The 19,306-nt window shown below is 46.2% G+C and overlaps 1 protein-coding gene across 2 annotated transcripts in view; it reads right to left on the bottom strand.

The window, feature by feature from the left end:
• Positions 1 to 325: 325 nt before the first annotated feature.
• LOC147121856 (tRNA-splicing endonuclease subunit Sen15-like) overlaps positions 326 to 19,306 on the bottom strand; it is a 144,474-nt gene continuing 125,493 nt past the window's right edge. For both annotated transcript variants that reach the window (XM_085982362.1, XM_085982360.1), the window contains exon 4: positions 326 to 2,360. In XM_085982362.1, the coding sequence (XP_085838488.1) occupies positions 2,171 to 2,360 (190 nt within the window). In that variant the 3' untranslated portion in view covers positions 326 to 2,170. The remainder of the gene's footprint in view (positions 2,361 to 19,306) is intronic.

The following is a 19,306-nucleotide window of genomic DNA, read 5'->3' as shown; positions in this document are numbered from 1 at the left end:
GTCTTTCACAAGTCCTTTTTCTTTTATATTTTGGAGGGAATGGCAAGTGGACAGAATTTTAAGATGTGAGCTATATTGTAAATGCTAATCTAATCTACATTGGGTACTGTGGGCTACATGTACACAGTGACACAGGGTAGTGTGGGCTACGTGTAGGCAGCAACTAAGGTAGGTAGGAACCAGTTTTTGAGTCAAGTGTTAAACTATGACTGGAACTTGGTTGCATAAAATTGAAACGGATGCACAACATCTTGTAAAGCCAACTCTATACATTTCTATTACATGCTATTTAACACCCAATCAAATCAGTCTTGTTATAATGGTGTAACTTTATACAACCAGAAATCAGATTCAGTTTATTTACTGCAGTATATTGTACTTTACATCCTTCATTGTTTTGACAGCAAGCATAATTAGTCCAGATGAATTACATTGACAGAACATCGCTGCCTGTTTGCATTTAGAAGTCAAGAATAAAAGCCTCACATGGGACAGCTTTTGCTTTTCACATATAAAAGTTCGTAAGGACGTAGTCCAAAGCCTCTGGATTCGCATGGTAATTCATCCCCTGCCCCCAAACACAAGCTCACTAGAGTTCGATAGCCAGTCAATAATTGCAGCATCAAAATGGCTTTTGTTGCCATATGGGTGGTTTTATTGGCCAACAGAAAGGCATTATTCCAGTGCCAATTTCTGTTTAGTCATTAATCCTTTTGTTTGTAGAAATGTGATCATCATTGTTGCAGTATACAGGTTAGCAAGCACCACTATACTGCCAGATCATTAAAGAGGAGAGTGAAAATCCCACTTGTAAATCCTTGCCTCTAAACATCTAGGCTGATATCTGGTCAAGAAACTTACAGGGAACATTTACATCTTTCCACTAACTTGAGATTCTTTTAATCTAAAACATAGGGTTACAAAACACTGTGGAATACTGCCATCTCGTTCTGTCAGTAACAATGAGACTCTTGCATTCGAACTGTAGAAATATGGGAAATATTTTCTTGTAATGAAATTTACCAGTTTTATTAATTATAAGCCACAAAACCCACTATAAAAAGTTGCCCCGGTGTAAAAATCGCACCAACTCCACAAAACAAAACTAGGTCAAGGCCCCATATTTAGAGGGCATTAAAAATGCATGTGACTTATACATTGGACCTTACAATATGTTTTTAAATTGTTATTTACCTTTCTATCCTTTACTCTCCCTGTTTCACACTCCATTTGGCCCAGACAAGGATGACTGACAGGAGAGCTTCTTTCTACATCAATCAACTCAATCACAAATAGGTGCAACCCTAGTTTTTCTTTGGATTGTTTATAGATTAGTGCCTCGCCTCATTGCTCAAAAACCTAGCTGATTTGAATGGAAGTCAATCACTAGTTGTGCTTGTATCAGTGGCTCATCAATCTGCTTAAGACAGTCTTTTTTAATGTTGTGAATGATTATAGTGGTACAGACTGAGACTACTTCTACATTGGTTTATCTTCGCTATTCATAAGGCTTAGTGGAAGGCTGGCAGTGTATGACAAGGCATCCAGAGGACATCAGATCAGAACAGCAGAGCTCAAGTTTGTCAGCAGAACTGCATATATTGTCCCCTCAGCTGATGTTTGTGTTTTTTTCCCCCTGATGCTGCTGGTCCATGCTATAACATCGAGCCTCAGTGAGTACCAGCTTGTGAGGTCGGAGGTCATCAGTAGAGTCAAAATAGAGGACATGCTTCTAATATTGCACTAGGAAGTTTCCATGCAATTTCTGGTAGCAGAGAAAGGGAACTAGGTAACCAAAACAATAATACAAAATACTCCTTTTTAAAAAAAAAAGTACATAAATACAATTTATATATATATTTTAAATAGTCAACATTGTTATACAGCATAATGGACCTGAATGAAGGTGAAGTTTCTTAAAATGATTTTAAGTCAGAGTCTTGCAACTGTTTTATACTGAAGCCGATGAATACAACTAAGGTTAACACTGAAACAGCCAATACAGATCTATGCCACCATAATGAAAGCTACAGGCAAGAACATGAGACACCTGTAAATACAGGACATAAATGGTGATCACCCATTGAGTTTTATAGCAGAGATTTAACACATTTACATCTTTTGGAAAAATAACCTCCATCAGAATGAGATTTGACAAAATGAACATAGGTCATCTCTGAAACTTCCTCCGCCTCTTTCTACACAGTTTGCTGTCCACCTCTTCGACAACATCTGGTGGGTCTGGTACAACAAACCCATTGGTAAGTTGATAATACACTACTGTAGAGTCCGAGTCAACGACAGCCAGGATGAGCTCCTTTTCACTTTGGTTACAGATACACTCCATGATTCTTCTAATCCTAAAAAAAAATCAACAAATGTTAAGATACACTGGGATCTTCCAGGTTGCCTAATCTACGTGAGGAACTAGATTCGCACAATTGTGTTTTGACCGCATCTCCCAAACTCGCGACCTCTTCCACCTAGAAGGACAAGGGCAGCAGGCACATGGGAACACCACCACCTCCAAGTTCCCCTCCAAATCACACACCATCCTGACTTAGAAGTATATCGCCGTTCCTTCATCGTCGCTGGGTCAAAATCCTGGCACTCCCTACCTAACAGCACCGTGGGAGTACCTTCACCACACGGAGTGCAGTGGTTCAAGGCGGTGGCTCACTACCACCTTCTCAAGGGCAATTAGGGATGGGCAATAAATGCTGGCCTTGCCAACGACGCCCTCAGCCCATGAATGAATAAAAAAAATACAGAAAAGCCCTAGAGTGGTCATGCATTAGGATACTTTCATGTTGTTATGATTTCTTGGACCCAAATAGATAGCGGACAAACTCCGAACACACCTAAATAAGAGAAAGTCAAAACAGATAGCTTTGAATTATCCAAGGTCAAATTTTGTGAGGGATTCAGTGCTCATTCCTCAAAAGTACCATCGTCTACATTTGTATTTTTTTCATAAATCAAAAAACCATGGATTATTTTACAAACTAAAATTAACAAAAAAAAATTGTGACTGACCGATCACTCAGTTTAAATGAATAAGAGAAATAGAAATTTCTGCACAGGTTGAATAAGCTCCCACTGGTTTCAGAAAAGGAAAACCTATTTACATTGCTTAATAAGATCTGACTGTGCAACACCTTAATTGGAAGGGTATAGACACTGCATTAGAGAACGCTGCAAAAATGAGCTCCCTGGCACTGATTCCTCTGACAAAACTTACTGATGACGGACGTTTGCAAAAGGCATTTGCAAGAGAAAGTCATAAGAATGGCTGATGTGAAAAATTCAATGCCCACATTAAGATAAACTTGTTTAGATTAAGGTACAAGCTTTGAGCACAGTGGAGCAAGTTTTATTCTGCAACGGAACAGACCATATCTGAAGTGAAACTGCTTGATGCTGGCACTGAATGCCCATAGTGGAAAAGTGTTCCATTTACCAGCATTTATTTCTAATCATGATGAGAAATTTTCTCCTCAAAATTACAAATCCGAAGGTATGTAATCCCAGATTAATCGCTTCCGTTATAAATTTTGGGTCTACAATAGATATTTTCTAGGGTTCAGCGTCACTGGTCACTCCCGCAAGCAGACCTTGCATCCCTATGATCTTTAGAGTAAATTTGCTGCCGAATATCTAGTTAGACAATAGTGTGATCCGTGGATTCTAACAATATGGCCTCTCGTGTGCACTTGACTCTCTGATCTTCCCGCACCATCAAGTACCTTCTCTTATCCTTCGGTAATGAGATTGATGAACATTCCAGTGAGATGATGCCAGTTGTAAACCAGTAGATGGGTTTATTTTACATTAAGTATATGAATGAACAGAATACAGTTTTTGGTAAAATTCAAACTTTGCCCTTTGATATGGGCCTAACTCGCTTTACAAGTCAACAATCTCTAAATTGACTGGCACTAACTTTAGAACATGAGACATCCATCTCATTCCTACCATTCCAGATTCAAAAATTAACCAAGACTGCCTTTTCCAGAGAGAGAGGGAGAGAGAGCGAGCACGAGAGAAAGAACGAAAGCAAGAAAGACAAAGAAAAAGAATGATCTTTGACCCCTTCCTCAGCTTTCTGCATAGAGGATTGGCTTGCTGAGCTGTCAATCAAACTCCTTGACTTGAATGAAAAACCTAGTCATCGGTCAGGGAGCTCTGGCAACTAACTGTTTAGCTCAGCCCCCTGCTGAGCGCCATGAATAAAAAGCATTCCAACATTAAAGCTGCAGATATCTCGAGGTTGTGTTGGACAAGCCCCATTGTATCAAACTGATTTGATATGTGAGAATCCAGATGACTGATTCATCTGGTATCCTAAAATTATTGTCCTGTACAACATCACAGATACATTGGGCCGTATTTTGCAACCCCTACAGGTACGTACGAGGTGCGAAGCGCATGTGCTAAAACCCGGAACTTGCGCTCTGTCAAGAAGCTTCTTGACAGATCATCTGCATCCCCGGGAAAAGGGCCTCCGCGGGTGGAGAGGTTGTTATTTGCCCAACTTCTGCCCGCTGAATGCCCGTGAAATTCCTACTCCTGGTAAAAGATAGAAAAATAAAATTATATCACTCAGTTATACATTAAAAACCCTGTCCAATAAGGTAAGTTTATTTTTAGCCCCGTTAAAATATATATTTTTTTCAAAAAATTAAATTTGTTTAAAATATTTAATTAAAAGGCATTTAAATATGTAATTTTAAAACATTTATTTCAAGTGTTCGTGTATTTTTTAAGTGATCCCCATTCACACTTAAGGGGATTCCGTACGCAACTCCCATAAGTACGGCAGCACGGTGGCATAGTGGTTAGCACTGTTGTCTCACAGCGTCAGAGACCCGGGTTCGAATCCGGCCTCGGGCGGCTGTCTGTGTGGAGTTTGCACATTCTCCCCGTGTTTGCGTGGGTTTTCTCCGGGTGCTCCGGTTTCCTCCCACAGTCCAAAGATGTGCGGGTTAGGTTGATTGGCTATGATAAATTGACCCTTAGTGTTAGGGGGATTGTGGTAAACCACTGTTATTGTTCTCACTGTTCTCACTGTCACATCACTACACGAGGTCGCCTCTTGTCGCACTGTTATACCTGGGCTGACCACCTCCGACCCTGCCCAGGTATAAAGGTAGCTGACTGGCTAGTATTCCTCCCTGTTGGATCGGATCACCCACGAGGGTGGGCTCTGTTATTTAGCCAATAAAAACCTTCAGTTACGTTCTTAACTCGTCGCCTTTTATTGGACTAATTGATAGGCATATCAATTTTATTGACTAAATTTTAAAGATGTCTGATAATGAACAGCAACAGCAAGGAGCTCACCCAGCAGCACAGCAACAGCAGCCTCTAGACAACGGGCCACACCAGCCAGCTTGGCTGCAAGCCTTGAAACCACCATACCTGGATCTAAACCCACAGGCACCAAACTCAGCCAACGACTTCAAACACTGGCTGGACTGCTTCGAATCGTACCTGGAGGAAGCCGTCGTCCCTCAGAGATCCAAACTAAGAGTCCTGAAAGCCCAAGCGAGCCCGAGAGTATATACACTCATCCAGGACATGACTACGTACGACGACGCCATCAACCTACTGAAACAGCAGTACCGGAGCCCGGTAAACTACATGTACACTAGGCATCTCTTAAGATCTCGCCAGCAACAGCCAGGAGAATCGATAGCTGAATTTTCACGAGCGCTGAGACAACTCGGCAGGAACTGTGACTTTAAAGCGGTGACGGCTACTGCGAACATGGAAGACAATGTCCGCGACGCCTTGGTGAGAGGCCTACGTTCCGACTACACACGGCAAAGACTGCTTGAAGCTAAGGACATAGACCTGGACAAGGCCGAAGCCCTCGCCCTCACCCTAGAGGCCACCCAGCAAGACCAGGAAGCGTTTGCCAGGTACTATTCGCGACCCTGGGACTCGGGCCCGACCCCCACCCCACCACCCTTCACAGCGCTGCCCCCGGGACCTACCTCAGCGTCTGCATCACGGATCCGACCGGGCCCGCTAGCCCCGGTACCGGCCCCGACATCAGGCAACCCCGATCGGGCCACTGGCTGCTTCTTTTGCGGCCAGGAGAAGCATCCGAGGTCGCGCTGCCCAGCCAAAAACTCGACCTGCAAAACCTGCCTCAAGAAAGGCCACTTCTCCAAGGCCTGCAGAAGCAAATCCTCAGAAGCCAGCAGTGCCTCATGCGAACCCTGGGGGCGGCCATCTTTGTGCGGGGCAGCCGAAGCCTGCAGAGCCTCATGGGAAAACCAGGGGCGGCCATCTTTGTGCGGGGCAGCCGAAGCCTGCAGAGCCTCATGGGAAAACCAGGGGCGGCCATCTTTGTGCGGGGCAGCCGAAGCCTGCAGAGCCTCATGGGAACAGCAGGGGCGGCCATCTTTGTGCGGGGCAAACGATTTAAACAGAGCCTCATGTGAACTACGGGGGCCGCCATCTTCGCCGCCATCTTGTCATGACAACGACGCGCTCATCTACACCCTAGCTTCCGTGACCCTGGATCAAGCCCGCCCGCACCACCTGGCCAGCTCAATGATGGACATCAAAGTCAACGGCCACGCCACGACCTGCCTGTTCGACAGCGGAAGCACGGAGAGCTTCATCCACCCAGACACGGTGAGCCACTACTCCCTCCCCGTCCTGCCAACGCGCAGCCGCATCTCGATGGCATCGAGGTCGCACGCCACAGACATCAGCGGCTACTGTGTCGTGACATTGTCGGTTAAAGGGACAGAGTATAAAAATTTTAAACTCCTCGTACTCCCCCAGCTGTGCGCTGCCGTCATACTAGGGCTGGACTTCCAATCCCACCTCCAAAGTGTAACCCTAGCATACGGTGGACCCCTCCCCCCACTCACAGTCGACAACCAGCGAAAGTTAAACCGCCCACCGCGTAACACCTGCAGCCTATCCACCCTCAAGGTACCGCCACCTTCCCTGTTCGCTAACCTCACCCCCGACTGCAAACCTGTCGCTACTAAGAGCAGGCGGTACAGCGCTGGGGACAGAGCCTTCATTAGCTCTGAGGTGCAGCGACTCCTGAAAGAGGGCATTATTGAGGGGAGCAGCAGCCCCTGGCGTGCCCAGGTGGTGGTAGTCAAGACCGGCGACAAAAATCGCCTGGTTATCGACTACAGCCAGACCATAAACAGATACACCCAGCTGGACGCATACCCCCTCCCCCGCATATCGGACATGGTCAATGAGATTGCACAATACCGCGTATTCTCGACCATCGACCTCAAGTCGGCCTACCACCAACTCCCCATCAGCCCGGAGGACAGCCAGTACACCGCCTTCGAGGCGAATGGCCGCCTCTACCAATTCCTTAGGGTCCCCTTTGGTGTCACCAACGGGGTCTCGGTTTTCCAACGGGAGATGGACCGGATGGTTGACCAGAACGGACTACAGGCCACTTTCCCCTATCTCGATAACGTCACCATCTGCGGCCGCAACCGGCAGGACCATGACGTGAATCTGGAGAAATTCCTCCGTACGGCCCAACGGCTGAACCTCACCTACAATAAGGAGAAATGCGTGTTTAACACAGCGCGCCTTGCCATCCTTGGCTGTGTAGTAGAGAACGGAGTCATCGGCCCCGACCCCGAAAGAATGCGCCCCCTCATGGAGCTACCCCTCCCCCACTGTCCAAAAGCACTTAGGAGAACCCTGGGGCTTTTCGCCTACTATGCCCAATGGGTACCCAATTATGCGGACAAAGCCAGACCCCTCCTGAAAACCACATCCTTCCCCCTCACGGAAGAGGCGTGCGCGGCCTTCTCCCTCATTAAGGGAGACATAGCCAAGGCCACAATGCACGCAGTGGATGAGTCAATCCCCTTCCAAGTGGAGAGCGATGCATCCGACTTCGCCCTAGCCGCTACCCTTAACCAGGAGGGTAGGCCGGTAGCCTTCTTCTCAAGGACCCTACAGGGCCCCGAGACCCGACACTCGTCGGTCGAGAAGGAAGCCCAGGCAATTGTGGAGGCAGTACGGCGCTGGAGGCACTACTTGGCAGGCAAACGATTTACCCTCCTCACCGACCAACGCTCGGTTGCCTTCATGTTTAATAACAAGCTGAGGGGCAAGATCAAGAACGACAAAATCTTGAGGTGGAGAATCGAGCTTTCCACCTATGATTATGAGATCTTGTACCGGCCCGGTAAACTGAACGACCCCCCTGATGCTCTTTCACGCATTACATGCGCCAGCGCGCAAAGTGATAGACTTCAGACCCTCCACAATGACCTCTGCCACCCCGGAGTCACCAGACTCTACCATTTCATTAAGGCCCGCAACCTGCCATACTCCATCGAGGAGGTCAGGACCATGACCAGGAACTGCCAGATCTGTGCTGAGTGCAAACCGCACTTCTATAAGCCGGACAGAGCAAGCCTGATCAAGGCCACCCGCCCCTTCGAGCGTCTGAGCATCGACTTCAAGGGGCCCCTACCGTCATCCGACCGTAATGTGTACTTCCTCAACATCGTTGATGAGTACTCCCGTTTCCCCTTTGCCTTCCCCTGCCCAGACATGACCAGTAACACGGTCATTAAATGCCTGAACAAACTCTTCGCCTTGTTCGGGTTCCCGAACTATATACATAGTGACCGGGGCGCCTCCTTCATGAGCGAGGAACTCCGTCAGTTCCTATTGGAGAGGGGTATTGCAGCAAGCAGGACCACCAGCTACAACCCCCGAGGGAACGGCCAGGTGGAAAGAGAGAACGCGACGGTATGGAAGGCCACCCTCTTAGCCTTAAAGTCTAAGGGCCTCCCAACCTCCCGCTGGCAAGAGGTCCTCCCGATTGCGCTGCACTCCATCCGGTCACTACTTTGCACTGCCATTAACACCACCCCCCATGCTCGAATGTTTGTCTTCCCCAGGAAGTCGACTACGGGAACCACCCTACCAACCTGGCTGACCTCTCCGGGACCCGTCTTGCTGCGAAAGCACGTGAGGGCCCATAAAACGGACCCCCTGGTCGAGAAGGTGAACCTCCTGCACGCCAACCCCCAGTACGCCTATGTGGCTTACCCAGACGGACGGGAGGACACTGTCTCCTTACGAGACCTCGCACCCTCACCCCCCCCTCCCAACCCCCCCGAGTCCAGCCGAGGTAGACGGCATGCCGGAACCCCACGAGCCTTTGCCGACTACGCAGACACCAGCTTTAACACCGGATAATGTAACACCGCCGCTGCGACGATCGGAGAGGCTAACGAAGCCTCCGGACAGACTGACATACCAGAGCTGGTAATACACTTCACCCCGCCGGACTCTAATCTAAACAAGGGGTGAATGTGGTAAACCACTGTTATAGTTATCACTGTATATTGTTCTCACTGTTCTCACTGTCACATCACTACACGAGGTCGCCTCTTGTCGCACTGTTATACCTGGGCTGACCACCTCCGACTCCGCCCATTACCTGCCCAGGTATAAAGGTAGCTGACTGGCTAGTATTCCTCCCTGTTGGATCGGATCACCCACGAGGGTGGGCTCTGTTATTTAGCCAATAAAAACCTTCAGTTACGTTCTTAACTCGTCGCCTTTTATTGGACTAATTGATAGGCATATCAGGGATTAAATACATGGGGTTACAGGGATAGGGTGGGATATGTGTTGGTGTAGGGGTTACGGGGATCGGGTGGGATATGTGTCGGTGCAGGCTCGATGGGCCGAAATGGCCTCTATCTGCACTGTGGGGTTTCTGTGAAGTATGAATGGGGATTCCCTTCTTTTATTGGTTGGGCCGGCCCACGTGATCACAGGGGCGCTTGCGAACCGCATGCGCCCCTGGGATACGTGGGCCTCTACCCGTGCGGACCCGGAGAGTCCCAGGAGCGCAATTCTCCGTACCTCCGGGACCACCAGGTAAATTTTACAGGTCGGAGGCATCTGCCCGCGGGAAGCCTCCAATCGCAAATTTTGGGCCATTGCGTTTTCTCTGATGGTTAATCCTTTTGTGAACTGAATTTAACTTAACGGCATAGTATAAATTAAACCAAAATCCCTTCCTGGTCAAATAGGCAAAAATCTTAAAACATTACAGCTTGGAAAAGAAAATTCCAGACCCATGCTCTGGAATTCCCTCCCTGAACCTCTCCACTTCCTCCTACAAGATCCTCCTTAAAACCCACCTTTTTGACCAAGGTTTTGGTCATCCTCCTTTGGCTTGGTGTCCGTTTTTTCTTCAGATTATGTCTCCGAAAACCCTGTGGCACATTTCTCTATGTTAGGGTGCCAAATAAGTGCAAGTTGATGTTGATAAACATCCCAATGAGAAAATGGCTTAAATCTCCAACAAAACATTTGAGATGACCTTGTGACGACATTAAAACCACCTCAGCTATTTCACATATTTTGATTTTATCCTAGATCATTAGCATTTAAAATCAATTGAAACACACTATGCAAATGTGAAAAACAAAGCATGGTCAAACAGAGAATAGTGAATACAAGCAACCTAGGAAAAGTTAAGAGGAGCTGCGCAAATAGCGGAGGAGTGCTTCATCAAATGAAGACTACTAGCATCCAAGCAAAGAACAGTCCACTTGTACTACAACAACTACTACACCCACTACAACTAGCATTTATATAGCACCTTTAACGTAGTAAACCATCCCAAGGTATAAATCAAAGAGCTCGTTGAAAGACCTGAAAAGGAGGAAACTATGATACAACAACTCAGATACAACAACTCAACAAGAGCTATTGCTATTTTTGGAAGAGATATGTATAATTGAAAATGGAAAGAAAGTAGCTATTCTATCAATGGTAGTACTGGATCCAATTTAAGTCATGTATTCATAGCAAACTACTTTTTGCTTAATCCGTGCAAACATGTGGAAGAGACCAAATGATTGAATCAAAAATCAGAAATTCATCATTATACCAAAAGGTTTCTCATGGAATGCAGTAATTACCAATTAGCTGGATTAGTCATGCAGAAAGTACTGCTAATTAGGATATTTGAAAAGAAGCAGTAACATTTTTTTGAAGGGTCTGCTTCATCATTTGGATTATATTTGGATTTTCAAAAGTCAGAGCATGTGCTGAAGGGTGACCCATGGTCTTTAAAATTCTGAAGGGGTTTGATATAGTAGAGATAGAGAATATGGGCAGGATTTTCATTGGGCCATGGAGGCGGGATTGGAGGCGTGTGGGGAGTTAAAATCTCGAAATTGGGGGGCACGAACCCATCCTGCCCCCAACCCACCTCCATGCTAGTTTCAAAGGAGGCAGATACCCGACCTGTGCTGGGACCCGCCTCCCCGAGGCGGGAAGGGGATTAGTGCCAATTAACTGCCTGTTAACTGGTAGTTAACAGGCAGTTTTTAGCCTAATCCCTATTTTTATTCCTGAAGTGTGGGATTCCTGACAGCTCCAAACCACGCCAAGTTAGCGAGGCGGGCCGTCGGGCTGAAGAACTTGGAGGGTTCGAATTGTCCGGTGTTCAGGTGAGTGATGGGCGCATGAGTGAAGAGGTAAGTGTGTTTGGTGTGTGTAAAGTGTTTAAAGAAGTTTTACTTACCTTTACAGCCTTCCTTCCTTCAGGTCTCGGGAGTCCTTTATCTCACCGGCACAGAAAGCAGAATGGCTGCGAGCTGTCAAAAGTTGCAGCATTCAGCTTTCTGTTCTGGAGAGATCTCTAAATCAGCCTGAGAGGAAGGAATTAACTTAGTGTACAGATTGTCAGTGTTTGACAGCTTCAAAGAGCTGTCAAATGCTGATATTTCATCGGTCAAAAGCTCTTGACAGATGAAATGTCAATCTGTGACATCACCTGTTGCCGGGTGGCCCTTAATTGGCCTGCTGAGCCCACTGGGCAGGCTCAACAAGATCAATCAAGTGAAAATCGCATGGGTTGGCCACAACTTGATGGAGGCGGGACTACACACCTCCAGAATCAAAATCCAGCCCTATGTCTCCCACCACCCACCCTCCCCCTCCCCACACCAGCCATGTAATCTCCTGAGAGGCAAACAAAAAGGGCTAAGAAGGGAAAAAATACTCTTGAAAATTCCTCTTCCACCCCCTCATGCGATCGAAACCAGTCCAGGAGATCACATGGACCAAGTGATATCTGTCCCTCTCCTTCCCCACCACCCCCACCCCACCTCAAGGAAAAATTGCATTTTTGTAACTATCTGTGCAAGCATACATCCAGCATGCAAGAGTAGATTGTCTAAAATTAATCTATGGTCCCCACCACAAACTCCGCTCCCTAGCCACTGACTCCATCTCTCAGCCTGGTCACTGTCTGAGGCTGAACCAGACCATTCGCAACCTAGGTGTCCTATTGTGACCCCGAGATGAGCTTCCGACCACATATCTGCTCCATCACCAAGGCAGCCTACTTCAAACTCCGTAACATTGTCCGTCTCCGCTCCTGCCTCAGCTCTTCTGGTGCTGAATCCCTCATCCATGCCTTTGTTACCTCTAGACTTGACTATTCCAATGCTCGCCTGGCCAGCCTCCCATCTTCACCCTCCATAAACTTGAGCTCATCCAAACCTCTGCTGCCCGTGTCCTAACTCGCACCAAGTCCCGTTCACCCATCACCCCTGTGCTTGCTGAACTACATTGGCTCCTGGTCCTACAACACCTCGATTTAAAAATTCTGATCCTTGTTTTTAAAACCCTCCATGGCCTCGCCCCATCCTATCTCTATTACTGCCTCCAGCCCTACAACCCTCCGAGATCTCTGCGCTTCTCCAATTCTGGCCTCTGGCCTATCCCCGATTTTCATCGCTCCACCATTGGCCACCGTGCCTTCAGCTGCCTCTGCCTGGGCCCTAAGCACTGGAATTCCTTCCCTAAGCCTCTCTACCTCCTCATTTAAGATGCTCCTTAAAACCTACCTCTTTGACCATGTTTTCCTGTCCTCATATCTCTATGCGGATCGGTATCAAATTTTGTTTTTATGACATTCCTGAGAAGCACCTTGGGATGTTACTGTTAAAGGTGCTACATAAATGCAAGCTAATCTCCACTAAATACATTAGCACATGTCTCAGCAGGAGCACCAAGCCTCAGCAAAATTACAATCAAAACAAATCTGACAATGTGGCCATAATAGCATAACTTTCCCCTCTACGGCTATGGCCTAGATACTAACATTGGCACAGAATGAAAGGAGGTGGGTCGGCTGGTCTAGGGCCAGAGTAAGCTTTTTGTTTCCTCTGAATATCTCCAACAAGGGACACTACTGTAATGATTTAATACCAGTGCAAGGAGTGCCTTTCCTTCCAATTTCAGAGTTGAATTTTAAAAATTCAAGCTGCCTTACATAGATTTGTATAAAATGACAGTGTAAGCTGGCTTTTGAATCACAGCAAGTTTTCACTGTCTTCATTAGCCCATTTACTACATTTCACAGGACACCCAGTGAAATATTGTCCCAGATATTCCTGTCAAAATAATGGTGAGGCTAACAGTGCCTGCAACTTCAGATGAGAGGGGCAGATGGGAGATTAAACTCAAATATCAAAAAGTTGGTGTCCGAATTGCGCAAAAATGGCATCTCGCTGTTTGGCTCATCATTGACACGCATTGAATGGCCTGAAGTTGCTGTATTTGTGCAGTAGATACGAACTAAACTCGCCACAGAAAGTTAAGTCTTGTCCATTCCACTTGTCTGTACCTTTTTAACAACGTGATAAGTGTTTATTACTGCCAATCAACCTCTCTGACACTGAAAATTAACTATTAAAAGTCTGGAGTCTCATTCCTTCAGGTTTTAATTGTCGTTGGAGATTTTAAAAATGTCACGTATAAAATTAAAAATGTTTTTTTTTTTTACTTTTGCTTTCTGTCTCTTTTCTCTCTCTTAATCCAATCTTTCTTTCCCTCTCTTTATTTCTCTTCCTGTACCTGATTTGACATTGAATTCACCCACTCTAATTTACTTTCTTCTCAGTTCTTGCGCTGTTAATTTCACAATCCTTCAATCTGATTGGTTAAGGAGATACACAGCTGCTTGTCCTGTTCGCTCAGGTTCAAAATGCCCTGTTTCCCTCATTGTGACGATATCAGCTCGCATTTTCAGCAACTTGGCGCACAAAAATTTAAAAAACCTTAACGTGCAAGGGCAAGTCTAACTAATGGCAGACTGCGTTAGATGCCCAGCTACAGCAAAATTTGGCCCATTATAAACCCTTATAGTTAATAATGGAAATGCTGCATAAAGATGATCAGATTGGATCTAATTGGGTGTTATACAGCTATGGTTGGATAGCCACCCTCAATTCTGCTGAGCTCCAATTATTAATACGCCAGAACTTTGACATTTTAGAGATCAGAAATGGACAGCAAATCACCATCAAATGAACAATTGGTGGGAAAAAAAAGTTAAACTATTACTACAGTCAGCATTGTTACTGCAAAATACTACCTGGATTGGTAGGATGTGGAGTTACACCTTCGATTCCCTGCTCCTGATCTCAGCTTTAACCCCACTGCAGCTTCTGACACACGCCATCTGCTTCCAATGCCTTGCCTCTGTTGTCCAGCTCTGTGGGATTGCCCTCATTTTAACCTATACATCACATCCGAATGGCAGATTTCCCTGTACTTTTTAACCTCTGACCTAGCTGATTTTTGCACACAGCACGTCACATCTACTGTGTGAGAATAAAGCTTTGCCAAAGTGCTATATTTATCTACTGTTCTTCTTCCAATGCAATGCTAATTCTTTCCAAACTGCAGAAAAAAATACCTGGCATACATTAATAGAAATAAATTAATACTCAAAGGATTAATTAAAATTAAATTAAATGACCTGCATTCATGCCTGTAATTTGTCCAAATTACTTAATATTTACATTCACAGCTAACTAGGAAGAGATTTATGTTGTGTTGTACATGTACATGGATCTATGTATTGTGCATACATTTAAGAAACATGAACAACAAGGAAGAGGTAGCTGCTCCGTACCGTCGCAAACACTGGAATATAAACTCAGGCTTCTCATTGATAGTGCCAGCTTTTGCCCAGCAATTCCACCATTTATTAGCTAACTAGCTGAAGTGCCCGGCGGTGCCGAGGCTTTTTCGAGGGCATGTTGTTGTTGGAAGAGAGAGAGAGAGAGCGACTGGGGGGGTGGGGGAGGGAGGGAGGGCGGGGGGGGAAGGGAGGGCGCGGGGGGGGAAGGGAGGCTTTTTCGAGGGCATGTTGTTGTTGGAAGAGAGAGAGAGAGAGAGCGACTGGGGGGGAGGGAGGGAGGGCGGGGGGGGAGGGAGGGAGGGCGGGAGGGCGGGGGGGAGGGGAGAGCGGGGGGGAAGGGAAGGGAAGAGGGGGGGAAGGGAAGGGAGGGAGGGGGGGGAAGGGGGGAAAGGGAAGTGGGGGGGAGGGAGGGCGGGGGGCCCCCCCGAGGGTCGCGGCCCCCCCCCCCGAGGGTCGCGGCCCCCCCCCCCCCACCGAGGGTCGCGGCCCCCCCCCGTGGGTCGCGCCCCCCACCCCCCCCCCCCCGAGGTGAAGACCACCGATTGCGGCTGTGCGAGACGGCTGGGGGGGCCGGTTGCCAGGGTGACGCTTGGCGCCCCCCCCCCCGAGGGTCGCGGCCCCCCCGTGGGTCGCGCCCCCCCCCCCCCGAGGGTCGCAGCCCCCCCCCCGAGGTGAAGACCGCCGATTGCGGCTGTGCGAGACGGCCGGGGGGCCGGTTGCCAGGGTGACGGTTGCCAGGGTGACGCTTGACGCTCAGCAAGCCCCGCCCCCCGGCCGAGCCAGAGAGAGACGCCGCGTCTCAGCTCCTGCTGCGCGCGCACCCTAGCGGCGCTGGGCTGAGGCTCGGCCCTCCAGCCTTCGAGTGGGGCCGGGAGGTGCCTAGCTCGGGCGTGGGTGCGAAGGAGAAGCCGAGGCTTCGAGGCCTACCTGGAAAAACGGGGAAAGGTAGGAAAATTAATGAGATTAGATAAGTTAATTCGTTTCTAAATCATTTTTTTTTAAAACAATGTGTGTTTTAAAAGCAACGTTTTTTTTAAAGACGCAGAAAGCGGGAAAAAGAAAGGAAAAGTTTGGAATCAAGATGGCGGCGACTCACCTTGGTTCAGAACGATAAGGCCCGGCCACACACGCACCGATTGGCCCGGCGGCACACGCCAGCAACCCGGCGTACGATTGGTCGAGCTCGAGGTCACTCTGTTGCTAATGAGTGGATAATGAGATGCTAATGAGCGGAACGTTGAAGGTTTTTGGGATACCGCGGGCGCGATTTTAGCCCGGCCGAAACGTAAATACGCTTAAAACCGTCTTGGAAGCGTAAGCTTTCTTTGGAGGTAACGCGCGCGTAGGTACGCCCTGTAACTTTCGAGCGCATACCCGACAGACGCACACGCGATGACAGACAGAATGACAGACAGAAGTACTGATATATAAGATACACAATTCCTGCTCTAGTAATTATAGGGAGTGACTGTTGCAGATCCTTTGCACAAATGTGGATTATTAGCTACAGGTTGTAAAATGACAAACAAAGGCAATCTGAAAGGATGGAGATTGATCAGGAACAAAGACAAGGTTTAAATGGTTGGCTTTTCACGTCGTAACTACAATTTGTTTCTATTTATGTATAATCTAGAAATTTAAAAGGTCATTGCAAATCCTCAGATGTTAGAAGCAATACTGTACTTTGTGTATGTAACTGTAAAAACTAAATTAAAGCAGTGTCTACCCAAAGTCAATTTCTTTGAAATGTAGACAATGTGTCCTCAGATGCTTTATTTAAAACTCCTGCAGAATTTGCAATTTTTAAGACTTAAGACACAGGATATGCCTGTGGTGACACTGAAACCAAGTATTAAGCCAAGAACATGGAGTTCAACTGCATCATCTCACCAGCACAACCTCTGGCTGTGATCATCTTACATAGAACCTACAGCACAGAAACAAGTCATTCAGCCCAACTGGTCTATGCCAGTGTTTATACTCCACATGAGCCTCCTCCCGCACCAATTACCTCTTCCCACCCTGTCCCCATTTCGGTCTATACCCTTCTCCCTCATGTTAACTCAGCAGAGACCAAGGATTAAACCTTGGATCCACCTAACCTGTATGACTCAAAACCGCAGTAGGCATTAATCCACTGGGCCATCATGAGAGCAGTTAAAGATAGACAGACAGATCCTAGGGCACTACTCACAAAACTTTGAAGTTATGCTATTTTAAACTAGCATACAATATATAGTCAGAACCTCTGATTTATTGTTACTGAATTAGCAAAACTACATTTTATTGCAAAGTATTATGGGACTCGTCATTATTTCCAGGTTCTAATTAAGAGAGTTTGTCCATATTTTTGTGAAAATTGCAAATCAGTGACCTTGACTACTATATTTATTTAGTTACATACTTAATTTTAATGTCTTTTTTAAGCCCAGGTTACACAGAAAGATGTAGAGATGGTGTTCCAGGTAGATAAGAGGTGTGTAACAAGGACAGGGAAAGGGAGAGCATATGGTTTGTTGGTGTTGGGAGTGTGGTTTTGGAAGCACTGAAAGCTGGGTGCTGGAGTAGGGGAGTATTGCAGAGGTGGTCTCTGAATCAAGAGATGGGGTTATAGAGTAAAGAAGTGGTATGAGCAGAGTACTGGGTCTGCAAACATTTGGGCGGGGTGGATAAGTGTGGGAATACCGAGAGATCACAGAATCCTGGATTTAGGAGCAGGTGGACATAACAGATCTCATGCCACAGTTTGAAGAGGAGCAAGAAAGCTCTCCCAGTATCCTGGCCAACAATTCCAGCCGCCCCACCCCCACCCCCCCCACCCCTCACCACCAAAAAAACCAGATTAACTGGTCAGTTATCTCATTTACTATATGAAAAATGGCTACAGTTCAAAAAGTAATTTGTTGCATGCAACATTTTTTGCAATGTCCTGAAGTGTTGATAAGGCATTATATAAATGTAAATTATTTTTGTTAAAGAACAATGACAGTGGGCAAAAGCAATAAACATGGACCAGTAGGGAAATATGACTACCTTGTTACACCCTTGAGATTTTCACTTAAAAGACACCACAAGAGGGGTTTTAAGTGAAAAACATTTGATGTAGGTCTAACTCAGGGAAAAGTGTGCATTATATATATTAAAAATAAGAGAGGAGAAATATTGAATTCAACTTGAACCTGAACATGTACTCAGCCGAACCTGATCCAGCAAAATAAAACTCAGAGGTTCTTAGACTCACGATAATCAGAGAAGTGCTCTGAAACATTTCCATAATCAGCACTCCATGACACCTGCTGCACGCACTACAATGCACGGAGTCTCGTTATAGTTAGGAAGTTCTGGGAACTGGGAAGAGCATTATACCATGAACCTCAGGGGGTGGGTAAAAAAACAAAGATCACAACTACAAAGAGGAGCCCCTTTGAGAAAACAGCATATCATTTAGGAACATCAAAAAAGGAAAAACTCATACAAAGTAGTGACTCACAGACAAACAATCTCACATTGAAGCTTCATAAGAGTTAGAGAGTTACAGAATGAATGGCTTTAAGATGTTTTACTGAAATGACCAGATTCAGTATCACAGAACAGATTTAAATATCAATTAAGAACACAGATGCAGTGCCTCTAACTAGAAACAGGTCACTCAGAACGCAAAGCCTCACTGTGTTCGGTGAAGCACAATGCTCAATTGTGAGCACATGTTGTGAAGGGGCTACCTTAGTCTGCAATTGAAACCAGGAGCTGGAAGTGGCTTGCACTGTGCAGTCAAACAGGCCATCTCCAGATCATAAACCTCTTAGTGAAATATTACCCGAAACTTCTTCTGATGCACAATGTCTTCATGCTTTCAACTGTAAATATTTGACAAATGGGATGTCATAGCTATTGCTTTCAATTTGCTGCGGTTTTGAAAATTGTAGAAATAAACCATGTTCAGACAGAATTGAGTGGTACACGTTTTGGAATGAATACACGGTACAAATATGTAGTTGGTGGGAAAATAAACATTTCACTTAAGAATTTAACATCAAAATGACTTATTAACAAGATGGACACAAATAACAACTGGTTTTAGGCTTTCGATTTCTATTGACTTCAATTAAATTTGCTACCAATATAAAACTTGAATCTGGGTCAAATGAAAACTCAAAAGTTCTACTGGTTAGTTAATGAAACGAGCAATTTTTTATCTCATCGTTTCTGGTTTCCATTAACTATGATTCTGTATTTCATAGTAACAGGGTAATCCATTCTGTCCACTTCTTGCACCATTTCCAAGTTTCTATACTGCTCTATCCTCCTGACCGGATCATTAGA

The sequence above is a fragment of the Somniosus microcephalus genome, chromosome 3, assembly GCF_052327205.1.
Source record: "Somniosus microcephalus isolate GS21.2 chromosome 3, FLI_Smic_1.0, whole genome shotgun sequence".
Taxonomy (NCBI): Eukaryota; Metazoa; Chordata; class Chondrichthyes; order Squaliformes; family Somniosidae; genus Somniosus; species Somniosus microcephalus.
The sequence above is the reverse complement of the archived record's forward strand: the minus strand, read 5'-3'. Positions and strand labels throughout refer to the sequence as shown.